At 39.6% G+C, this 26,388-nt stretch overlaps 1 protein-coding gene and 1 long non-coding RNA gene across 7 annotated transcripts in view; one reads left to right on the forward strand and one right to left on the reverse strand.

The window, feature by feature from the left end:
• On the reverse strand, window positions 1–6,291 carry LOC310894278. The gene is made up of 3 exons (XR_014579738.1): window positions 5,607–6,291; window positions 3,026–5,019; window positions 1–1,721 (listed from the first exon to the last, which is right to left on the reverse strand). It is a non-coding gene; the product is annotated as an uncharacterized lncRNA (long non-coding RNA).
• A 335-nt stretch (window positions 6,292–6,626) lies between these two features.
• Window positions 6,627–26,388, forward strand: part of PCMTD1 (protein-L-isoaspartate (D-aspartate) O-methyltransferase domain containing 1) — a 41,669-nt gene continuing 21,907 nt past the window's right edge. The window contains exons 1-2 of one of the 6 annotated variants that reach the window (XM_083824186.1): window positions 6,635–6,911; window positions 25,319–25,744. In XM_083824186.1, the coding sequence (XP_083680312.1) occupies window positions 25,438–25,744 (307 nt within the window). In that variant the 5' untranslated portion in view covers window positions 6,635–6,911; window positions 25,319–25,437. Of the gene's footprint in view, window positions 6,912–7,307; window positions 7,476–8,606; window positions 11,264–20,717; window positions 20,743–25,318; window positions 25,745–26,388 lie in introns of those variants that run through there. The other 5 variants (XM_083824189.1, XM_083824187.1, XM_083824188.1 and 2 more) reach the window with 5 other exon arrangements.

Consider the following 26,388-nt stretch of genomic DNA (forward strand, 5'->3'; position numbering starts at 1 on the left):
TTAACAGTGACTCGTTCAAGGGAAGCTCATGAACTGTTTGGCTTCAAAGTATTAATCATGGTGGCATATAATTTTTCTCAGTTCGAAATGCTGTGTTGCTTATAAAGAAAACAGCATCATAAATTTAGCAAAACACCCTCTTGATTTAAGCAAAGAATGACACAAAATCTGTTGTTGACTCACTGTCAGTTACAGCTAGAGACAAATCAACATATCTTCATGGAGAATGTCTCGTGCTTACAGTTTACAATCCATGAGTAGGACAGAGGTGACACTTTCTGCTGAAATATTCATGTTGTATACTAATATACCTCTGTGACAAGTTACAAATGGATGAAAGCAGAAACACTGAAGGAAGACATTTCTTTTCCCATCAGGGAACATGGAAAAAATACATAATGAAAGTGGGTATTCACAATTTTTGGCTTAAAATACCCTATTTGTAAAACATCATACAGATGAATAGGTAAATTCTAGAGATGAGATCTAAAAGACAAACACTTGACTTGGTAACAAATTTGAATTTTTATTTTTATACATTTGATTGTTTATACAATTGATCTTGATTTTGGTTATATAATTATCAGTGATTACAGACCATTGGAACCCTTCCATTGTTATGATCCTAACAGAAAGAAACAGAAGAAAACCTTCCTAACAGAAGAAAAGAAGATGAAGGCACGAGCAGTAAACTAGAAAAGTAATCTGAAGGTCAAACAGCAGATCATATGTGGCATATCATTAAGACCAATGATTATGGCCGCAGATTTGGTTTCATTTCATCCTTCAGTTAAAATATACATATGTATATTTCTAGCATGTATTTTCAATCTTTCAAAATACGAATTGAGCATAACGTACTTTTTGGCAGCTAAAATAATACTCCTTCCCAAAGGGTGTGTGCCACCCTTTGTCCACACCCAGGAAGGAGCACTGCCAACATGACTGCTCCAGGGGACCTGAGAACGGTAATACTACCTTAACACAGGACTCCGTGGTAAGTGAAAAAACCTCCTGCGCTCTGCCATCCAGATTTATGCAGATATATATCACTTTAGGTGTAAATATCACTGCTTTTTTTTTTTAGGTGTAAATATCACTGCTATTCCTGCTCACTCGGAGACACAAAAAAATTTACCGCCTTTAAAGATACCTCTTTCAATCAACTAGCTTTGGAGCCTTTGGGAGACGTTACTCTGATCTTAAGCATGATCAGCATATAAACACTTATCTAAGACTGTTATCCTGGGATTGTTTACCCAAACTGCAAATTAAATAGGCCCAAGATATAGAAACACTACAGCTTGCACATGTAGATCTCACCAGTCTTACAGGTGAGATCTATCAAGTTTCATCTGTAAAAGCAGCACCCTACAAATGTGACTAAACTACTTCCAGAGCCAGGTCACACCTGAAAGCAGTGTAACTGCATTCCTGTTTCAGAGGACCACAACAACAGCATACAGAGCCAGCTCGACGTTTTGCTAATGCATTAGAGCTGGAGGTTACGACGTGACACAGGACCATGTAGTCAGACTACTCCATCACAGTTTAACTGTCAGTGCTGTATATGCAACTGAACCGACTCAGCTTGGCTTTGGTACTCTGTGGGACCTCATCAGCCTTCCTGGGAACTGGAACAGTACTCACCATAAATCTTTGGAAGTGACATTATAGCTGCTGGGATATAGATGAGAGACACAAAAAGTATATTCCAGTCTCTGGGAGGAAAAAAAAATACACAAAACATTTTAAAAGTAAGATAGATAGGCCAAACATTTGGGGTAAAATAAACTGCTTTCCAGAAGTTATTACGTTCCCCTCTGCATTGTTTGAAATATTCTCAACAGTGCAGTATTTTTTGCTCTGAGACAAGATGCTAATGTGGGAAGACCAAATCTTCAAGCCAGGAGAAAGACACTGCAGCTCTGATGAATTTCAAAGACCTCTTCCTGACACAGGCTATGTCATTGACAATATAGGATACAGTCTGAAGTACATGTTCACTGTATCCTCTTTCCAGAAGCAGTATGTACCGTAGGGAACAGAGGACAATATCCAAAAAATGTAGCTTCTACTTATACAACACATGCTCTGTGTGCTCTACGACTATAAAATGGCCAATCAAGGCTTGCCAAGAAAGGAAAGTCACCAAAAATAAAAGGCAATGACGAAAAAACAACAACAACAACAAAAAAAGCTCAATGCATATACTATATTAAGGCAAAAATATCAGAAGGAGAAGGCATACCAAACAGCCCAAAAAATCAACTGTAATTTTAAAGTGCCTTATAATTAAAGATGAAACAAAAAAGAAAAGTGAGATTAGATTGGGGGAAGGAAGTCTAATTGTGGAAACTTGAGAAAAAAAGTACACATAAAACAAATGAGAAACAGGATGTCATACTTCAAAGAGTTGCCCCAAGTTACAAGATTTAAACATAAATTAAAAATATATCAGCTTTTGGTATAGTTTCTAGTATGAAGACACTATTTTTATTTTGTGGAGCAGAAGGAAAGCAGCAGCTTCTGATCTTCAAATCAATCTAAATATTAGACTAAGCGTAAATTCAGAAAATAATGAATTCTTCTTATCTTATATATGGCTGCTATTTCTGGAACTATTTGCCCAGAGTTCTTCAACTCCAACATTTTAAATTTCTAATGGCTATGCTACATTGGCCATGTCTTGTGCCTCTAATGACAATAAAGGAGACAGAGACAGCAACTACCATTAACTCTGTAAACTCTGGTGCTGCCATCTCTTTGAGGCCAACTTTTTGTTCATGCTTCACTGGCATAATGGAAGATGACGATCATTCTCAATAAGGAAAAATGTTAGATAGAAAGCATTAAATTTGCAAGAGTTGGCAATACTATATCTTTTACAATTATTTCATTCCACTGGATCTCTAACAATTGGTCTTGCTGGATTAGAAGATCTTAACATTTCTATTATATTAAAAACAACTTTCAAACAAGAAGCTGTAACAAAAATTATGATATATTATCAAATACTACTTACCCAGATCTTTGCATCATCTCACTCAAGCCAATTCATCTGAATATATAGAGAATACCCAGGGATTACGCTTTAAACAGAAATTTAGATTTAGTTTTATGCATTTTTGGATAATTACATTCCCATAGTATTTTAGTTGTAGCTTATATTCTACATTGGTTCATCTCTATTTTATTACTTTCTGGGGGTGCTTCTTACGTGTGTTTTTCAGACTCGTGCAGACCCAACACTACATCCTAATTTTATTCCCTTTGTAAAGCATCAGTTGAAAACTCAGGTACAAGTACTTTCCATAAAGAAGGAATTTTTTTTTTTTTTATTTCAGGGCCATGATCAATTACTTCTTCATTATTTTTCTTAGCTAACTAAAACTCTATATAACTAGACACTAGCTATAACAAGTGTGGTTGAGGAAGTTAAGTGCTAGCATTCAGAGCAGTACTTCTGATGTTTGTCAGTAGGTAAAACACATGGCTGATAACCCACACAACATTAGTCTTAGTTGAAACACCTACTTTAGCGTTTGTTTCTAAGCCTTTCTACTATGTCTTTTTTTACACATCTAGAAAAGTCAGTGCAAAAGGAAAAAAAAAAAGAATGAAAAATTACATGTAAAATCTTTTTCATTAACTACAGAAAATGGCAGCATCAGAAAATGATCAGTTTCAAAACGACAATTTTTAAGTTTTCAGTATTGTCTAAAAACCTGTGTCAACATTCAAATGCATGCACCATAATGTGAAATAATTGACATAGAAATAGAGCTTAAATGTGGGTCCTTTACGTCCTTCCATAGGGAAGAAAGAAATTCTTACTTGGTACGGGTAATACCTAAGAAATCCAAACCTTAAGAAATCCAACAGAACATTATAATGTTTTAACTTTATTGGACTGCATCGCAGAACATCAAAAATATTTTGAATGCTGTCAGCTAAAACAGTCAAAAATTTTACAAGGTCAAGCTTTAGAGGCCATTTTGGTAACTGAGTATCTCTGAAAACAACATTTTAACAAAAATAAAGTTTTTTTTTTTTTTTTAAATAAATATATTATCTCCCAAAGCATATGAAAATACTTGAAAAATACCACAGAACATAAAGTTGAAACTCAAGGCAAGCCAATTTAAATGCAATGATATATAAATGGTTTTCATAATCTGACATGTGCACAAAAATATAAACATTGAAATTATACATTGTTACTTTTAAATTAAGAGGACTATATCCAATGAATGCTGTTTGCATCATTCTACTTCTACGCTACTGCCATTTTTAGGAAGGCCAAAATGCTGTTTTAGTCTAAAGAGTAACATTTTTGTATGTACGTAAGAAATTCAATATGCCTAACTAATCAATATATATGACATCATCTTTATTTGGAATAGTTTTCATCATAAATTGATGTGCATATCTGATTTTCATTTCAGTATGATAACAGCTACATTTCTATATTTAACCTTAATGATCATGAGTAGCCAATTTCAAATTTACCTATAAAAATGTAAGTCTTAAGTACACATATTTCTACTAGGCATGTGAATTTTATAACCTTCACCAGCAGCAGAGAATGAAGACAAATTGGAGCCTGTCATCTACTTCATACTTTATTTGTACAATCATTCAAAAAATAACAGAACATCAGGACAAAATACTGAAAGAGTAAGTAATGCTTAAATCTGCACAGAAAATAAATACAAAGCCAAAAAAAAAAACACTTTCAAAGAATAACAGAGTTTAAGGGGCACATTAGTTTAAATAACCATTGTTTTATGAGAGTGAAAGGATGTTCACTGTGCTTTTAAGAAGTGCTTTTCATCAAGACGCAAGATACTGCCACAGAAAATATGCACCTTACTTCTGTTTTGAAGATGGTTAACAGGCAGTAGTAGAACCATAATTGACTGGGTAGAATTTTCTGTTAGACCTCAATATTGAAGCTTCTTTTCAGCTTTGAGAGAGGAGGGCAGAATGAGTCTCCTAATCTGATGTTCATGTGTACTGCAAATGGAAAGAAAACAATGTTAGTGCATACCATGGTAGTCTTTAAGGAAAAACGCTATCAGAAAACGTCCTTAAAATCAAATGAGCAAAACATGGCCACAACTTCTATCCTGAGTGAATATTGATTAAGTGAATTTTGTCTGACAGGTAACGGGGATGTGTTGGTTATATGTGAGCAGATCTAGGAATACGATGGTAAGAGAGGGAATGAAAAGCAGGAAATCACACACCCAATAGGCAGGGCATTGCACACACTTACAAATCTGTCCAAAAATTCTTTGTGGAAAAAACATTCACTTCTTAGGGTCAGCAAAAAGTATTTATTATCTGAGGATGAGGTATATTTCAATGTAAACATGGAAATTTTGTTTCTCCTCCATTCCTGTCATGCAAGGGTGCATCAGAGCAATGACTATTTGAATCTCTCAAACTAACAAAAGGTAAAATCATTTCTCAGTCTTAGCTTGTCAGAAACTCTCCCCCCTTATGTTGCCAATTACCTCCACTTTAATTGTGTGGTGCAGATATTAACTCCCCACCCCCCCCCCCCACCCCCCCCGTAATACTCACTCCCGGCCTCTTACCAGCTACATTTTTATGTAGTTCATTTCTCAGGACTTTTAGAAATCCTGCTCCACCACTACTCAAACGTTGACTAAAACTCAAAACCTCACACCTCGCAATTGCATTTTGCAAGACTGTCAATGCTTAAACTGCTCCAGATTAAATTATCATTGTAAACGTCACTGAGGTACCAAAGGTGCTGTTTCAATCGTAACATCCATTCAGGACCTTCCGGTTTCATATCCCAGTGGCCTTAAGTCCCTAAAAAAAACCGTGCTTGAACAGTTGGTCAGTATGAACTTAGCGTTCCACCAGAGCATCATCCATTTTCTGACCCTATCTCCAATCTTTCTCGTTCCTTTCCTCAAAGGAAAACGGAGTAGCCAAGCTGCAAGTCCTACCACGGCTAAACTTTTGCTTTGGTTCCCGAACCCACCAGAAGCAGCCTACTTTCCCTGCTCTCTGACTCCCCAAATCCCTCATCATCCCTCCACCTCCCTCTGAAACCAAACATGAGAGGATGCCCGAGAGACCCCACGCCACACGTCCCGTCCCACACTTCTGGAGCCCCGGGCCCTCGGACTGCCCTCCCTGCCACTCAGCCCCGTCTCCTCCCTTCCACAGCCCTTCCTCCCTTCCCAAACTCCCCTCAGCCCGCCCTGGGATCTCTCCTAAACTGCAAATTTTTCCAGTTTTTCGGGTCTACGCAACTGCGCGTCCTCCTTCGCCCTCCTGCTGGTGCCGGTTCCCCCCTCCGCGGCCGCCCCCTCGACACCCCCCGGTCCCTCTGACACCCCCAGCGCCCCCCGACGACGGCCGGGCCCCGTTCCCCGTTCCCCGTCCCTCCCCCGGCCGCGGGGCCCGGCCCGCCGCCAGCCGGCTCGGGTCGCGGAGGGAAGGAAAGTACCCCCTCGTGCCTCGGCGACCGATGACGACAACCGTGAACGCAGGCCTCCCATTGGCCCTCGGGCTCGATAAGCGCGACCAATCACGGGCCGAACCCAACGCCCTCCCCCCCCCTTCCCCTTTCAAGCCGGCGCGGAGGGGGCCCGGCTCCCTCTGCCGGGCGCGTCACGTGACCTTCTGTTTACATCCTCTCAGCTGTTGGGGCCCCTCCTCCCCCAGCGGCGCCGTCTCACACCAACAAACAGCGGCGGCGGTCCCGCACCTCGGCCCTAGCGGGGGGCACGCAGCGTCCTCCGCCTGCCCCGGCACCCCCAAACACCCCCCAGCCCCCAGCGGGCGATAGATAGCCCCCGCAGCTCTTCGCGCAGATCGACCGGAGCGACTCCGACCGTCCCCTCGCGCGGGTAGCTGCGGGCTGGGTAAGCGCCGGGGGTCGGAGGGCGAGGAGGGGTCGGGGGGCTCAAGGCGGGGGGGGGGGGGGGTCCTGGGTGTCGCCTTGTGAGAGCCAGGGAGGTTGAGGGGGAACAAGGCAACCCCCCCCCCTTTGGGGGAGCGTTGTTGCCTATTGTCCGTTGGCCCGCGCGCAGGCGCGTGTTTTTTTTTTTTTTTTTTCCCTCTTTTGGAGGAGGGGGTTTGGAGGGTTGGATTTTGGGGGGGAGGAATCGGGATTTTTTGGGGGGGGGGGTGTTGTTTTTGTAGAGCCGGGACAGCCTGCCCCTGCGGGGGGGGAGGTCCGGGACGGGGACCGCCTGCGTACGCCCTCGGCAGCCTGTGCCGCCTCCTCCCCCCCCCCCCCCCCCGCGTTCTTCCGTCGGCTGCGTAATAAATAATTTGTGTTTCCCCCCCTCAAAAAAAGGGGAAAAAAAAAGGGGTGCTGCCGTGGGGCCGGAGCGGCTGTGCGGAGCTCAAGGGGGGGCTCCAGCCGTGCGAGGGGAGCGCCTGTCCCGTGCAGGAGGTCCGTGCCCTGCCGCCTCCTCCTCCCGGTGCGTTTGTTTTTCTTTCTCTTTTTTTAACCAGGGAAGCGCAGCGAGGACGGGAGGTGACTCCGCTTCCCCTCCCTCGAGCCCTAACAGCCCGAGGGCCGTGTGGGGTTGCCTCTCGGGGCGTTTCGGAGGAAGCAGGAGGAGGCGAGGCAGCAGCGTTTTGTTTGGCCCCGAGGGGAGGTGATGCAGCCCCGGCCGGCGGAGGAGGTGCTGTGGCGGCGGCGAGGAGGACGAAACGCCTCGTTGGCCAGCCCCAAATACCCCGGCTGCGGGCTGAGGACGCCCCTTGCCCCCCCTCACCCCCCCCCAGCCGAGGTATAGGGGCAGGGTGCTGCGAGCAGGCCGGATTTTGCCATAAAGGCGCTGTTTACACCGCGCTCCTGCGTTGGAGGAGGAGCAGGACCCGGCCGCCTCCTCTCCCTCCTGCTGGCTGTGGTGGGTGCCCTTCGGCGTCGTCACCCGGCTGTGCCCCGTCTCGTTGTGCCGTCCCCTTGTCCGCTCGTTGCGGAGCCGGGGGAGGAATCTTGGCGTGTGTGGGATACGCAGGCAGCAGCTGGGGCCTGGTTTGTGCAGCGCTGACTTTGACAGCAGAAGGGAGAAAATAAAACAGAAAAAACAAAACAAAACTGCTGTGGTGAAAGTGAGCTCCTGGGGTGGAGAAGAAGATCCCTCCTTCTTGGACAGAAGGAGGAAAACAGTTTTGGGGTCTGTGTAAGAGAAGATAGGAGCTCCTGCAGTGTGCTGAGAATGCTTGTGTCCTTGTGGTACTTACTAGTAGCCGTGTAGGTACTGCCCTCTTACTGGGTATCCTGTCAAGTAAAAGTTAAGCACAGCTCAACTGCACACTTCAGCGAAGAAGTAAGTTTCCTTCTGATAACAAGCAGTAAACTCTCAGGCACACAGACAAGGATAATCAGCACTTCAATGATATAATGAAGATACCACTTCATTTTGTTCTTGTGCTCTCTGTATTAAAAAGAAAGCCTTCAGGATGCAAAAATCTGGTAAATCTGATGCTTAAAGTTAGTAAATTACAAAAGAGTGTTGTGAGGATGCCTATGTGTTATTCTTGTGAAGGAATAATAATTTGTCCCCCCCCCTTACTTTATTGTGGGTACAGGATAGACCATCTCTGGAATGGATCAGGTTAGGATAAATGGAGCTGTTTTCTGTGGAACTCGTGCCCGATTTATTGGAGGACTTTGAAAAATGTTTTGGATGTGTAGGTGGACAAATGTGTGAAAGATCTATCATCATCTTAACTACTTTTGGGTGAATAAAGGTAATGATAGGAACGTAAGGTGCGTCGTGGAGGTCAGAAAACCACAATGAGGGCTTTGGAGATGGACATGTAGCCAGATGTGCTTGACAACAGTAAGTGTCCCTCAGAAATGCAAGGAAAAACAATTGGATGTTGTTGGGAGGTCTGCAGTGAGGAGAACGTCATAAAACTGCAGAACTGGGGAAGATTACATAATGTTGAACTTGCACTCAGGACAGCCAAATGCTATCTCTGGGTCTGTGTAGGATAAGGTGCCTTCCCTGCATAATCTTCCCATCAAAGGCCTTGTAAAAAATTTTCTGCCTCTCCTAATTGGCTTTTTCTATGGATTTTCTTCATCCAACCTCAACCTTTTTGTTTTTGTTGTGACTTGCTCCAGGTGATTGAACAGCCAGCTTCAATACCGAAACACTACATTTATTGATTTATGAAGTCTTGCTGTTTTTATAGTCCTTGCCAGATTGGCAAGAATCTGGAATCCTGCCAGATTGGTCATTTTTACTGTGTAGTCTTCTGTTTTTTTTTGTTGATGACTGCCCAAGCTGTAACAGCTCCTTCTGAAGAGCCTTCTGCCTTACAAGAGTCTAATAATAGAACCTAGCTGCCAAACATGTATTGTAGTTTTCCATGCCTGTGCTAGACTGCACCAGAGCAGTTACTTGGCTGTGTTTCTGTAAACTTGGAAGAGCTCTTGCTTTGAGATTTTGTGTGTGTTCTGAAGGTAAAGTTAGGCATGATATTGATGCAGGTGGAAGTCTCTAAAAAGCATGTTGCCTGTAACTTTTCTAGGCAAACTTGAAAGAACAGTAAAACAAGGACCAATTTTCAGGTTACTACTGCAAGAGGTAGGTAGTAACACAGTTTCTTCTGAAGGTATTCCAAAAATTTAATATTGGCAAAATAATTTTTCCATGTGGCTTTCCAGAAACATTTATGCAAGTAATTTTAAGACTTTTAAGACAAAAGCAATAAAAGTAATTCTGAAATAGTAAAGGAATATTTATTCAAGTCTTCAGTGGATGGTAGGAAGTAACCGAGGATACAGTCAGTTCTGGAGGAGAAGCATCTTTACATGTACCTGTTCCTTTCATTTCCTACCATGTTCCCAAGTCAGTAGGAGTTTCAGAGTAAAATAGAGAGTAAAACTCTGTTTTACTGTGCTGTTTGAACTGCAAGTGATTCTCTAGCTGATCATGAGTTACCTCTGTGTCAGAAAAGTGCTTTGAAATTTACAGTGCTTGGCAGTTTCGGATGCAAACATCACTGAATATTATCTAATTCATTTTTCCTATTTAGAATATAGTTTCTTCAAACTGAAGGTGGGAAGAATGTGTGCCATCTTGTTTTGCAAATAAATAATTAGGGACGTGACTTGCATAAAGGTGCTCTAGGAGCCTTCTGGTAGGGTCAGAGGTAGATCAGGTAGATTGGTATGCTTCATCTTCTTGAACTAGAACATGGGGTTTTTCTGAAAGAGAACTTTTCTAATGTTTGCTTTGCAGAAGTGCAATTGCACTTTTTCATTTCTTACCTCTTTTATGGAGTTTTAGGGAATTTATATTAAATAATGTGGATATAATTACATTAAAACATCTGGAAATAACTATTGTGCTCCAATTCCTCTGGGGCTTATTTGTGTGTTCTGGATGTTAATTAGAGGCTTCAGGCCTGCTGACTGCAAGCCCTTAAAGCAGTTGCTGCTGTTTTGTTTAAGAAAATTGGGTTGGGCTTCTGCACCTTGAAGAAAGGACAGAATTTGTAGCAGTTTAGGATGTTGAGTATCTTTTCAGGATTGAAGGATTAGCGGGCTGCTGTTCAGAACAGTAGTGTTAGTTTTCTCTCCTTTTTGTCCTCCTGATATATCATGCCAACTTCTTACTTCAGAGTTAGCGTTGCTACTGTGGAGTTGGCAGTGCTGTTAACTCATCACAAGGAGCTTGAAATCCTGACAACTGCATGTGAATTCTTTTTAAAAATCTACAGAAGTCTGAATTGCAAGATGATTAGAAGCTTGTTGGGAAATTTTAAGATAACAAGTAAAAGTAAACTGAAAGTGAGGATACCTTTAAAAATGGTGGTTAATCCAAAGAAACTTAGTTCTGAATGCAAGAGGTATTTGAAGTTGTATCTAGAAAGCAACTGGGGTGTCCATCACTTGTACATTGTGACTACAATAGGTGTGTGACTTCTCAAGTAATCTTATCAGTCCTTTAAAATGATACACAAACCCTCTGTCATTGTTAGGAGGAAAACAGTGTTTTAGAAGTAACCATAGAGCAGTTTAAAAAAAACACCCAAACCCTACAGCCCTAAAATAGTTCAGAGGTGACATCAGGAAGTCACCATGGTAACTCTGGGCTACACATTCTGGTGCTTTCTCCTGTGGGGGAGTTCTGGGCTGGGGAGGTGACCATGAAACAGGAATAAACTGCTCCTGTAGTTAGAAGGCTGCCGTGTGACAGATCAAGGCTTGGAGCCCGGTGCTTAGAAGATGCATTTAATGAAGGCTAGTTTTGGAGTTTTTGTTTTGTATAGTGTTTAGTGAAGAAAAGATGTAAAGATCTATTGTGTTCCAAATGCAGAATACCGAGTTGTATGAATTACAGGGAGTTTGAGATTTAAGATACCTGGGGAGTATCATTAACGTGACTTAAGAAATCATAACCCTCAATATTTAAAATGCTGTATTTCACTGCAGATTTTCTCAAGATAGTATTTGATCACTGTGGATTCACAAAACAAATGCTTAATTTGATTTGCAGTGTTTCTAGGTTGTAAAGGAAGAAAAATAGAATTACTGTTTAAAAATGCTGTTTAGAAACTTGGGTTTAGGGAGCAAATAGTTTGATAGTGAAATGTAGTGCCTGAAAGCTTGTAAAGAAAATAGTTTCACATTGCAGATATGGAAAGGTGTTTACTCTATAGCAACTTCAAATAGGTGTCTAGTGCTGTTATATGGGAAGGTCTAAATTTTTATGAAATTTGGGAATGAAAAGTGACAGGCAGGATAAATCCAGATAGAAGTAGCCTAGCAGTTAGAGAAAGGATAACTTTTGTCTGGGCTGCTAACAGGCATGCTTTACTGGAGATTGTGTTTTTACATATATATAAATATGCATATGCACAACCAGCCTGCGTAGTGACTGTATTTAGTTTGTTCACAGGACCTGCAATGCCTCCAGGTTCTTTTCTTTTGGTTTCTTGTCTTACAAATCTTTTGGCTGATGATACTTTTCCAGACCCAACTGCCATTTCCTTTCAAAGGACCCATTCCTTCAGCCACGAGAAGTTTGTGTTTTTTCTACAGGTCTTAAATCACCCAGCAGCAGCAACTCTTCTCACATATTCAGAGGGAAGCAAGGACAGGATGTGTGCAGAAGCGATTTCCGTTGCATTACTTAACACTAATTGTTGCTATCATAGCCTGGGTAGCCTATAGTTAGTGTGAGCATCTGCAATAATACTGGAGGTCTGTGTTTAAGCACCTGAATCACATGTCAAGTATCAACAGTTTGTTATTACAAAAGCTTTTATTTGCATAATTGCTAAATAGAAATGCTTATTTAACCTGTCAATCATGATTGTTTCTTCCTTACATTTTTTAACGATTGGCTCATTATTGTCCTTAATGATGGGTACATATTTCTAATGGCAAATCAAGCAAATGCAAAAATTGTTTTCAGAATGAGTAGCAACAATTTGGTAATACTAGATAATCTTCAATCAGGAGGCATTTGACTGTCACTGGCAATTTTTTTCAGTTGATATCTACCTACCTCTGTCAATAGATTTAGAGGTAAGAGGTATAATCAAGTTAGGATTCTTACATAATATCAGCTTAAGATATAGTCATGTAGTACGCAGTAATACAGCAGATACAAAATATGTGTCTGAATGACACTGCAAAGTATTGGTACTAGTCTTCAAGTAAAAGAAATAGCATTTGACATCAGTTTCTGTCTTCAGGAGTGAAAGGGAACTAAATCTTAGAGAACATCTCAGAGGTGATGTCATAATTCTTTATTCATGCTTTTTTGTTTTAAAAGTACCTCCAAAGCTGGTTTTGCGGGAGGAGATAACTGCATTGATACATAGCTTCCATCAGTAAGGTCTGACAGTCATTGGAATTGTTAATGGTAGTAATCAGCTAGTGAATTACATACAGAAATCTGTATGCCTGTGGTGTCCCTGTCCCAAATGAAAGGCTACATTCCTATAAGTGGTTGCTTTAACATTGAAAGAGGAATTAGGACTGTGGTGGGGAGAAAATGAGAAGCTGTTACTATTCTGAGAATTGGTTTGTGTTATTTCTGTAGCAAATTTTTCAGCAGATTTTCAGGAATTACAATGTATTTTTATTGACAAATCTTTCAAAGAAAAAGTCAAGTAATACTCCTCAACTCAATCACCACCACTGTACTGTATAATGGTAGAAGTTGTAAATTGTTGGAGCCACTGTCTTGGTAATGATTTTCAACACAGTTATTTTTTTGCTTGTAGGTATGGCTAAATTGTATGGAAATTAAGTGCTGAAAGAATGAACTCTTAAAATCACCAAATTAGTACTTAATTTCAGGAAAACAAGAGGTTAATATTCTTGCATTACTAATATGTTCAGTTAGTAAGGAATTCTGTCAGTATTTCTATGGGGACATCAGTTTGCCACTAAAATAATTTCTTTCTGAAAAAACTGGAGACCCAGAGTTTTCTTGTTTGCTCTTGTCAATGTTGGATTCTGGCAGGTGGGGTTTGCTGGCTCTTCTGCTGGGGCACGTGAACCTGCTGTTTATTTGTAAAACTCTCCCCTTTACCCTTTTGAGAATGAAATGTGGTTCTGCTTTCATTCAATGTAGTCACCTGCTGTCAATTCTCCTAAGTGTTGTTGTGTTCTTCTTTCTACAAATTCTAAACTTGGTATTTTTGCAGCCAGTAGCTCAGTAAAAACTGGAAGGAAACAGAGGAATTGTTGCTGAGTTCCTTTATGACTTCTGCAGAGCTGACAATTTGCAGCATTATAAATCCCATAGGCTTTAATCTCTGCTTATTTACTTCAGTTAATTATAACTAAGACTCATTACTGCTGAGTTTCCTGAGATTCTGTGGTGTCTTCTGGAGTAACTGAGTTCTCAAGAGAAAAGTCAAGTGTAGGATTTGACTTCCAAGTTCTGGAATATGTTGGATAAATTGGAGTTGTTCATGGTATAACCAAGGCAGGTTATGTGACTGTAGCAGCCTCTTGTGTTACATCTGTAAACTACACTTTTGTCAGGTGAAGGCCATATGCTTTTTGACTGAAAAAAATTGATAGGGTAGGATTATGGGGATGACTACCTAACAGTGTGCAGTGCACAGCTGTTACATCAAAGAATGATAAAAGGTTCTGAACTTCCAGTTCTTGGTGAAATATTTTTGAGAATCTTGAAATGGTGATGCATTCCCAAAATCTCCAAACACCCCTCCAGACTGTACCTGCTGTTGGTACTGTAAGTAAATGATAACTTTTCAGTAATACTTCATTCTTCCATGAAGAAAAAATAACAACGTAGAAATATTTTCAAGTTAAAAATGTGCTTAGGTAGTTTGAGTTTGGCTCCTAAAGAAGTCCTATAAGAAGTATTTCTAATTTGGAGAAGTTCTGGAAAACTGTGTGACTTCAGGCCTGCCTGAGGTTGTTGAGAGGTCAGAGGTAGGTTGGAGTGTTTGTGAAGAACATAAAAAAAAAAATCATAAAAAAATAATTCAAAGCAGTGAAGTAGCTACTTAAATTTTATTCATGGTTTTGGTCATTATCAACTCAGTGAAGTTCAGTATGTCACATTTTTTGAAAAATCTGTTCTCGTTTTGTAACCTTAGATGTAGAGCTTCTCAGTATCATAGGCTATGTAGATAAAAGCAAATTATAAGAGGATATACAAAAGTGTTTTCTGTAAATTATAAAATGATTCCCCTTGCCTGCTTCCCCTCTTACTCATCTGTCAATCATGGTCAAAGTGTAAGCCATGAGTAGAGTAAAGGAATGTCAACAACAATGTATAAGCATTTCCGTGCTCTTGGAAAGAGGGGTGAGTATGGCAAATACTCAGGTAAGTGAAAAACATTCTTACAGCTCTCAAAAAAACCCCCACAAAGCATTAAAAATAACCATGGGGTTTTGCTAATCAGAGATGTATTCTTTTTAGGGTATGATTGAGAAGGCAAACAGAAGTCAGTTTCTTCTAAATTTATGTAGCTTTAAAATCTGTTGGAACTTGGATGAATAAGCATAATGTCACCCTTCTCTATAAAGTTGTTGCAGTTCTTTACTGGGCATAGGTTCTTGCTCTCAAAGTAAATTTAGAGTCTGTTCTTGCATCACACTGTGTCCTTCTGAAACTGTCTCCTTAGTCACAAAGGAAAGGTTGTTTTATGTGGTTAGGCTTTGATCCTGATTTAGTTTTTCATATCTGAAAGTACTACTAATTTCTTACTGCTATAAAATACAATTAGGCCTGCTTATGTGTATGTTTTGGTGTGTTCAGTAGCTTTAAGGATTGGGGCTTTAAGGAGGGCAAGGCACCTGTCATCAAGACATGGAACTGGGCTTGGTTTGAGTGCTAGTGACACCTGGGTGACTTCCAGGAGAAGGAGTAGACTTGAGTAGAACACATTTGAATGTAAGACTAACATTTGAATTGCCAGTTGAAAATGAGAGGCTTTCAAGCACTTGTAGAAGAGTGAAACTTTTACTGCCCCTGACTTCCTTGGGTCCGCTCGTCCCTGTTGCCTTGTGTGTGCACACTGTGTGTCAGCAGCCCCCTGGTGCCTCAGGCACTCCAGCAGTGGACTTGGGCCTCCCCCTTACCCTCCAAAAGCTGTCTCCTCCAGTTGTTTCCCCCAGCTACTGGTTCCTAGGCCACTCCATGTGTCCGTGGGTACCCCTGCTAAAGCTCACATCCTCCTTTGCTGGCACCATGGACATGTGCGCCCCAGTGACCTGCTGCCATGAGGGCCCCCACTTGCTGCTGTGCAAACCTCTGTGTGCACAGAAGAGAGACCCTCACGCAGGAGGGTTGCAAAAGTCTAGTGAGACGACTGTCATCATGGGCGGCTTTTGCATTTCCATAGAGACCTTTGGTAGATTTTAAGTATACAGTTAGTTCATACTTGATTTGTTGGTCTTCAGAGTTACGGTAAACCATTGCTTTGGTAAGGACCGTGAAGGGGTAGTTGATCTCTGCTTTATATTAAACTAGGCATTGGATATCTTAAGAAATACGGGTCTGTGGATGAGGTTGTGCCTTTGAGTAATTATTAGTATACGTGTGAACCAGTATGCCTGTTAGCAGTTGCATTTGAAACAATGGGTGGATCCGTTGTGATGCTTCTGGAAGTCTGTGTCAGTGAAAACTTGTATTGGGGTTCTGAGAAAGGCAGGAAGCGAGAAGGCAGGCCTTGCTCATCCGCTGTTTGGAAGATTACAGGCCTAAGTAATGACTTCTTAAAACATACTGTTGTATACAACGTGTATGTGTATGTTGTATGTATGCTGGAGGTGTATTGTATTGCACTAGACCATTTTAAGAATCAAGTAAACAAGATCAGGACGAAATTTTTTATATAGTCTTTTGGAAGAAGGGAATGCATAATAGAAGTTGACATTCAGGCTGTGAAAGTAAACATTTTGATAGTATAGTAATGAGTTGTTCATAACATTGTTATTGCATGTAATTGTGATCCTTTTAGAATTATATCTAAAGAGCAGAAAATACAAATGTTTTAGTACACTTTGAGTTTGATAGTTGATCAGCTGTGGTGATTTTTTTATGAGAGTGCTGTAAATACATAGCTCTGAGATGAGGTTTCAAGTGTCAGGAATGTAACCATTTTCTATTTTTACACTTGACCTCATTTCTATTTTCTTTTGCTAAAGGCAACAGGCCTGTGTTGTTCTGTTGCTGCTGAAAGCGAGTTTATTTAAATAACTGGAAATGTTTATGTGCAATAAGCTTTTGAACTTTAGCAGTAGCTGAACTAGTGAATATTTTGTCATGAGCCACATTTATCCTACTGAAAATTATATGGACTGTGACTTGATCTGCTTAAGACTTGCTGCAGAAACTGCATTTTTGGTAAGAGTTTAGGAGAATGTTTTAATTTGTGTACTAAACCTGCTTTGCATTTCATTCTAAAAGTGACTTTATTTTGTGATTTATTCTATAAGTGACTGTTTTGTGAAGGTGACGCTGAAGATAAAGGAGTATCATATTTTACTGTGTGATTTGCTATCTTCTGGCCACTACATACTAAATTATTAAGCATTTTCTTTCATGGAAAGACATAGATTGTTTTTAAAGATGTTGAAGATTTGGCTTGTCCTTTACATCAAGGTGTTTGCCTAGTTGTGGTATGGTCAGAATAACATTAAATTTTGCAGAAATGTTTGTATCACTTGTATGCCTTACTACTTTTCATACTGATTAAATAGGACTAGATATTCCAATTTTTTTCCCCAACATCTTTACTGGCCTTCTCATTCTTAATGTTTGACTATTACAGCTTGTATAAAACTACTTGCAAGGAGTATTCTTTGTTAAATACTGTTGTATAAAGCTCTTTATCGTGGGAAAGAGTTTTGCTGCCTGGCCATTCTGTAACTCATTAATTCCTGTGAAATATGTGCACAGACAGCAATTTTTCTTCTGAAAAAACAGGTGCTTGATACAAACTCAGAGACTAACAGATATCTGTATATATCGAGCATCACTGATTTATATCAGTCTTATGAAGTCCTGATAGTTTAGTCTTGCTGTTGAACAAGCTGTTATTATCTGGTACCTGCTGTTCCTGTGGGTCTGTTAGGTCCTTTAGAGCAGCTTCTCTCTTTTTTCCCCTCTTTCTCCCAGGCAGCGTATGACAAAGCAGTACTCTTCCAGTTTATGCTTGACAGACTTAAAATAGTTATAACCTGGGAATACACAGAGCTGTCAGAATACTGAGTCCTTCAAGAAGAAGTGTACTATAAGGGGACTGTTTCTGGGTTGTTTCATGGACTCTGCTATCAGAGGAAGGGTAGGGGATTTTCTGTATTCTGTTGGGATGGTGGGTTAAGCTGACATCCTTTTGCTTATGATATGCTCTTGTGGAAATTTGACAGGTCATTGCAGCATCTTAGGCTTCTCGGAGATGAGGCCAGTTTATGCAGTGTAATGCAAAAGAGCACCACTGAACTCTCTGGGCTGGTGGGGGAAGAGAAGTGATATTAATTGCTTTGATTTCTACAGTTGGTAGGATACTATAGAGAACACAATTAGGCCAGAGTTAGCATCCTCTCATAGAGGTAAACATACAACCTCTTGAGGTGTAATCACCAATTTCCATGTCTGACTGCTGATGATAAGCAGCAGACTGACAACTATGTCTTATTGACATACTACTTATCACCACAGGTTGTGAAAAAAGCACATCATGCTGCTCTGGTCCATCACTGGTACTGAAGTAATGTTTCCAGCAACTGTACAGTACCATTATTCCAGTTGCATCATACGATGCCATAGGCATCAGTCCTTGTAATTTTCATCAGGTATTCAGACACTACTTCTTAGCAGATAAGTGCTCTCTGAAATTGGGAAAATAATTTTTGAATAACTCTTTAGTTTTATAGACTTACAGGACTGATGTACAGCATTTTAGTTCTTTTGGTTTTCTGTAGCTATAGTACTAGCTTACAGCATCTTGCTGCTTTGAAAAATGATTTCTCAGAGCACTTAGAGCATTTTCTTATTCATCGTATGCTTCACCATATGAGGAAGACCTGATTGAGGGGCTGAAGCAACAACTGATTGAAATTTTAAAGCAAATACTGGCTAAACTAAAAAATACTGGCTAAACTGAAACTTTCAGTGAAATTGGATACTATCAAATCCTGTTGAGAAAATGTTCCTGTGCTTGCTTCCAGTTTAAACTTTCTGTAATGTGAATGACTAGATTCAAAATGTGGTTAGGTAAATCCCAAAGATCTCGTACATCTGAGGTGAGGGGTGGAGAGGAAAAAGTTTTGTGCAGATGATGGATAGTTTTTCCTAGCAATTAATCACTCACTACAACAGGGTAGTTGGACAGCTTTCCTGTTTCTCAGCAGGGTGTTTCTGCAGGAGATAATTAAGCAAGGTCAGCTGGTGGCCCAGGGGGTATTCTAGGATGTGAACACTGAAGCTGGGTCTGTGGTGACCATAGTGACAATTATCGAAGGATCATAAGCATAGCCCTGGATAAGACAGCATGGGTGAGGGCTTCCTATCTGAGGACATAGAGCTACTTTAGTACTTACTCTTTTGTTACAGATCTGCAACTTCAGATTTCAGAAACTGACTTGCACTGTTTCAGCCCCGTACTGCAACCTGCACTGTTGGTTGACTGGTGAAAACACTGACCTCGTGTCTGTGTTTCTAAGTGGGCAGTGGGAATGCACGTGTGTGGTGCCACAGGTGGGGAAAGGTGTTTGAAGAAGAAACTTCTGAATCTTGCAATGGTTCAGCTTTGCAAACAGTGCTTTTTGTTTATTTTAAGTAGTAGTGAGAATTGAGTCAGGATGTGGTAGTAAACTGCACATTAAAAGCCCTCTTCAGGAAATAACGTGGGTTTTTTTATTTGTTATGTGAAATAATGAATTTTATATTCTTTATCAGCATACTTGAAAACAGGCATGGCATACAGAACTGGTATATAGAAAATGCTTATTTTGGCATTCAAGCTTTGTTGTTGTGTGAAGAGGGTAGATAAAATTTCAGATGGGGGGAAAAAATCCAGTATGGAAGAAAACATGGAAAAAGAAATGTATCCCAGTTCCAAGAAGGGGGAAAAAAATCTAGGTGGACAACCAACAAAACTAGGCTTGTTATTTAAAAAGTTTACAGGAACTGAAAATAAAAAGCAGAAAAAAGCCAAGAGGACAACTAGACATTCAGCAGGGTTGATCTGAAAATTATACAACCTTGTGTAATTATAAAGGTAACTTTATAATGAGATCTGTCCTGATGTCTGTCACTGCTTATAAATTTTTGCGGAGCCATAATCCTTACTGCATCTTACAAGAGAAGTGTGGTACTGTCTGTGGCATGTGGTGTGTTCAGGTGACTGGGGATGGAGGAAGACAATGAGACAATAAGGGCACACCTGGAGCCTTGTGTAAACATCTGTTGAAGGCCTGAGCAGGAGGATCAGGGTTTAAGCTTACAGCAGACTTGACAAACATTTTCTGCCCAAGTAGGTCAATGCAATTCAGGTTAAGTCAGTAGTTGTATCTGTTTACATTCATTTGGCTTAACTTTAATCCTGTGGTCTGTTCCTTGTTCCATTGCTATATTGCAAAGAACCTTGAAGTGTGCTTTGTGTGGAGTGTATTAAATTGGAGGACTGACTGTACTTGTTTCTGTTTAGCTAGAAAAGCTTGTTGAAACAATCGACTAAACAGTAGGTTAGGAGCGAATGTTTTTTGAGTGAGACAAATTTAATAGGCTTAAAATAAATAAATGATGGTATTTCCAATAGAATTTCCCTTAATTCACCAGGAAGTATGTTAGTATACCCTGAAAACAACTGTTTCCTTCCTTTCTAAATTATTTGGAATGAGAAAAATAGCTGTGGAAGAGAAGGCAGTTCAAGTAGCAGTTATTCTTCCCTGAACATCTAGATTTTTTCATTTTATTGTAGTTTAGCAACAAGGCACATGTATAAAAGTTTCAAAAATGTGTGTGAAGAATTCAGTGTGAAATACCCACGTCCCACAGTTTGTTCTTGTTCTTGATGTCACCTGTTACAGTCACCTCCAGCTCACAGTTCACATTTTGGCTTTCTTCAGTCTTTGCATGGCAAAATTTACCATTTCTTTTTCCCTTTCAGATAGTAATCAACCATTCTGTGTTTTTGTGAGGTTCTGCTGAAATCTTAGATTCAGCTCTGCGGTTGGGAGTTGAATTTCCTCCTACTGTGGCACTTGCACAATCTTTGGTAAGAAAGGGAAAGCTGGACAAAAAAATGGGGTCCTTTGGTTTTAGGAGTTACTGGGTGGGACAAGAACAGGCAAAATAAGATCTCAAGTTCATTACAGCTGTAGGAGTGGCAGAAACTTAGAAGTAGGTCTAACAACTGAAACTGAGTGAACTGAAACTGTAAAACAGACTTTTTTCAGGCTCTTATGTCATGTGTGGTTAATTCCTTCCTATTGACAGTCACAGAACATTCCTTGTTAGGTAAACTCAACAGCTGGCTCCTGTGTCTACTTTTATGAATACTTGTGTGGGTTACTGTCACCTTTTCTTTTCTCTGTGTGCTGCTCTTCCCAAGAAAAGGGGGGAAGGTTCACCAAGCAACTTTGCATGCCCACTGTGGCTTGCAAGGAATGCACCACAGTCTGAATTTGATATGGTGTGGGATTGTCAGGGATGATACGCTAATGTAAATAGGACTTTCTCAGAATGCGTTGGTTCTGAGGAGCAGACTTGAAAATATGGGTGATCACGTCTGTTATGCTGTTCATGTTGTTTTTCTAGGCTAAAATAACATATTTTAAGGAAGTCACCTATGTGGGGTCAGGATATGCCAATATTACAAGGTACTAATATGTAACATTTGATGTTGTATGGACTTAGAAAAGGCAAGAATTTATCTACTCAATTAACTGGATGCCTTGCTAGTGTGGTATCCAGTCTGTTTTAAGTAAAGCATGCAGTCCTTACTGATGTGAAGAATGAACTTAAAAAGCAAAAAAAAAAAAAAAAAAAAAAAAAATTAGCTTCTGAAATGTGCAAAATTTGTGTCCGTTTGAGAACTGGCAAACAGATCTTGACAAAGCTTGCATTCATTTACTAACTTCTCAGATAATAGTTTGTGGATAAGAAGTTTAAGAATTAAAATACACTGAACCAGTTAACACTTCTTAGATTCTCATAGCCCAAGAATCTGTTTGTTTAATGTGACAATATTTAAAAAAAAAAAAAAGCCTCAACCCAAGCTCTTTATGATAAGGAATTACAGTAAAAATTGGTTATAAGTTAGGTCAGATACAGGTCAGAGGTGGTGTGATACAGTTGTGTGGAGTTTTACAGAAATTGAAAATTGTGATATTTTTATTTGTGGATAAGAGAAGAAAATGCAAAATTGTTCCAATTTGTAAAAATACATTCATAAATAGTGTATAATGAGAAACATTTTAATTGGTTTTAATCAGTGCATGGACTTTTATTAAGACTTCATTGTAATTCTAATTCCTAAACTACAATTTCTGTTGGCTGCTGTATTCCAGAGGCTTAGACAATGGCTGCATTTTGTTAATTTTACGCACCTTTCTTCTGTAACTTCTGTAACTCTTTGTAAAACAGGCATTACAATGATACTTATGCTTTGTCTCTGCAGGTGTTGCAATTTAGGATTGCTGAGCTTCACAGGATGCTTTCTGTAAGCTTTGTGGAGTGTAGCTACATAGAATGTTTTTATCATTGCATGTTCTGCTGTGCTTATTTTGGTCCTGTGTCAGCAGTCACAAGGAACCTTGGACTGACTTGCCTTTTTCCTCTAGCCTCTACTAAATTAGCTTGTGGGGTGGCTTCTTTTGTATATTTAAAATTACAGAAAGTTTATCTGACTTCACACATCTCTTGCCTCTGTTAGAAGCAAGTCATTTCACCTTCACAAGGCAAAAGCTTACATAAAAGCATTGGAAGGAAGTATGTTATGCCTTGACAGAATATTTCTCCACAGCACAGGAAGTCATTTTTCATGAAAAGATATACTTCATTTTCTTTAACTTAAGGTGTTTGTTCATGGGTGTCATCAGCAGAAATTCTGGTGATACTGCATTAACTAACTGTAGGTATCAAAGAATCCCAAGAACATAAAATCAGAAAATACCTAAATAAATTTTGTTTTAGTTTATTGAGTATCTTGAAATTGTAAACTATTATTTACAGGGAAAAAATATTATGTGAAACTGAAGACACTGATAGAAACTCTACAAAGCTTTATTTTAAGTTGAAAGAACAGGCTTTTTCCTTCTGAGCAGTTTCATAGTGCCTGCTCACCCGTGGAGTATAAATAGTTAGTGAAGTTCTCCACCTGCTGGCTTGAGGTAGTGAATGCATTCTGCAGGTAGGGCTGGGAGTGGTGTTTCTATCTCAAATGTAGCCAGCTGCATTAATCTTCAAAAACTTGATTCTTACATTTACTTTTTAGTTATAATTCTTTCTAAACATATCCATTGAGACGATCACAATGCTTTTAGGGTAAAGGGAAGGCAAAAACTTATGTTTTTGTCACTAGATTTTCACTTGCTATACTAGTTTTGGCTGGGACACAGTTAATTTTCTTCATGGTAGTAGCTCATTTGATGCTGTTTTGTGGGGGGTGTGATGAGAACAGTGTCAATAAAACTGATGTTTTGCCTTACATTGAGTTGTTTACACAAGATCAAGGTTTTCCCTGCTTCTCTCACCACCTGGCCAGCGAGCAGGCTGGGGGTGCATTTGTGTATCCTACCAATGGATGTTTGTATCTTGAACATGTAGTCTTTCAGCTGAAACAGTTCCACTTGGTATTCATTCTTCTCCTGTTAAACTCCGAGTTGTTTTTCCCTTTCCTCACCAAGTAACACTGCTTGAAATAAAATTTGAATCCTCAGGTTAGTAAGTGTGGATTTACTTCTGGATTTCACGAGTCTGTAAGTCTCATTTCCTTAAGAAGTTACAGTGAATAGCTTCAAGCAATGCTTTCTTAGGTTTAGCTCTCCTTTGCAGAGCTTCACCATTCTGATCCTCTTAGTGCTCCAGGAAGCACAGATCTTGCATACTGGTGGTTGGGGAACACACCAAATTAGAAGTTGGTCATAGTTTGTGGAGATTTTCATTAGGCTTCGTGGAAAGGCTTATGAGTACAGTTTTGATACAGACCTGTTATATGGAAGACGATTCATTAGTGTAAGAAGGATTTTCATTTAAAGTATTGAACCATAAATTCCGTGGCAATGATCCCCACAATCTGTTTATGAATCTGCTTCATTCTGGTGACTGGTATCTTTGGTATCTTGATTGTGCCTGAGAATTACTTACTGCCTAATTTGTACGAAACAGGAATTTGCTGAATTGTATTGGAGTAATCTCAGACAAAAGATTCATCTTTTAAAAAAGAACGCTCAGTGAAATACACACATTTGAAGAAGCAGGTGGATTTGTATTAAAATGGTGGTACTTAATGCAATTAAAGAGAGTGAGTGTTTCTTCGTGTTTCTTCAAGTATCACGTACTTGAAGTCATTCACGCTGGTGGTAGAAGGCCCCTATTTTGTAGAAACTAACGGGATAATGGCTTTGTTTGTGGCATTTAGAAATAAAGCACCGAAGGTGGCAGTTGCTTATATTTGTTGTCATGTTTTGTCTAACATACTACTTGTTACTGTACAGTTGGAATGATACTTTTGGGAACGAACTAGTCTGTCTTCTGTATTGTAAGCCAATATTTTTCTTGAGAAAAGTCTACCAAGTGTTGGGAAAAACAACTTGTGTTCATACTTGAATTGTGTATTGTTAGATGTATGGTTAAAACAAAACACAAAGCTGGGGGAAGGAAAGGAGGGAAGTGAGATAACATAGCAGCATATGGACCAAGATTCTTTGGGTTTTGTTCTTTTGGCTAAGGTGACTTTTTAATTAATATTAACAACTAGCTCGCTGTGGTTACTCTATTAGTCTAGTACTGATGGATTGAAATCTTTCCTTTCCAGTACTCTTACTATTTTGCTGATAATTCATGTAAAAATCAAAACATTAACATCTGGCTTTTATTTAATTTAGCGGTTAATTATGTAATAATGCAGATAAAATACTGCTCTGAAGGAATTATTTTGAAGAGAATATGTGGTGTGGAATTCACAAAACTTTCTAGTTACTTAAAAGCCAGCAAGATGAGAGGTTTTAGGTACTTCAGGAAATGGTACTCCTTTAGTGCATATGGGAGGCATAAGGAGGATCTCAGAACCGTTCCTGGTGCTGGATCCAGACCAGAACAATGTGTGGTTGTCAACACTAGTATTCTGATTCGATTCAACTCCAAAGTGAGTATCTGAAATGCATCTCACGGTCATCACAAATCACCTGGCTTTGTCTCCCACTGCAGGGTGATTTCAGAGCATGTAAACTCAGCTCCTTTTAAACATAACGAAGTTGATGTATGCTCCAACTGCTGTTGGACATCTAGTCCTCTGAATGGGTCTAGATCTATTCCAAAGACAGCTGTTGTCCCCACAAATCTATGTAGTAATGGGTGAGAGGCTGTTAGTGTTTTCGTCGTCTGTATAAACTCTTGTGTTGCTTGCTAATGCAGACAGGCAGTGTTGACATATTAAAGCTAAGCTGAAGAGCAGTGGATTGAGGTGGCATGAATTTGAAGGGCAGATTTTTTTTATGAAATAAACTGTCCAGTCTATAATGGTTTTGCTTGGTGAAGTGGTCCAGTACTAATGATGTTTTATCACCCTTTAATCATTGTTGATTTGTTTCTCTTGGAAACTCAAGTTATGTAAACATCTTTTTTTCCAGGATTCATTTGTGATGTGCTTTTGAAAGAAGAACCAAGAATCCATTACATACTTAATGCTTTTTGGAAAACCCCTCCTGATGTATTTTGCAAACTAATTGAATCACCATAGAAATTCAGCATGGGAGGAGCTGTGAGTGCTGGAGAAGACAATGATGACTTAATTGATAACTTGAAAGAAGCTCAGTATATTCGCACTGAGAGTGTGGAGCAAGCCTTCAGAGCAATTGATCGTGGTGATTATTATCTGGAAGGATACAGGGACAATGCTTACAAAGACTTGGCCTGGAAGCATGGAAATATACATTTGTCAGCTCCTTGCATTTATTCTGAAGTCATGGAAGCTCTGAAGCTTCAACCTGGATTGTCTTTTCTAAATCTGGGTAGTGGAACCGGATATTTGAGTACAATGGTGGGATTAATACTAGGTAACTTTGAATTTTTTAATACATCGTTTCTGCATATCTTTTGTACACTTTACAGGGCCTGTACAATCTTTGTCTTCAAAATATAGTCCTATACTTAAAACAGTGTGTTTGTGCTTTTACAATATGATAGGTTATCTCTACAAGCTGTTCCATGACATTTCATGGAATGTCTTGGAAGGTGCAATTATTCATGTTTGTCTTTTTCTATAGCCTAAAATTTCAATTTGAGAGAAAGGAAACAGTATTTTTTTTTGCATAAAATGGAAAAGCATAGAGGAACAATTTGAGTGCTAAAATTTTAGTTTGCATTTTTACCATATTTATGCCCTTATTTTACGTTGTTTTGATTTTTTTTTCTGTTTATCCAAAAAAGTAAATGGTGAAGGCTTATATCTCTTGGAGAAACTTCACTGAAAAACAAGTCTTCATGAGCATGCAGACAGCTTTCTCAAGATGTGTTTGTTGAATCATTTTGTTGTATTTAATCAGTTCTGGGATGTAGACTTCAGATCTGCAGAGATTAAGCAGTTTTTAGGTTTTAAAAGCTATTTTACTTAGTACTGTTCTTTATTCTGTCCTCAAATACACTTCCTGTATGGAGAACAGATAAAATGAGAAATCATTGTAAAATTTTAAATTGAACC

The sequence above is a fragment of the Anser anser genome (assembly GCF_964211835.1).
Source record: "Anser anser genome assembly, chromosome: 2".
NCBI classification, from domain to species: Eukaryota; Metazoa; Chordata; class Aves; order Anseriformes; family Anatidae; genus Anser; species Anser anser.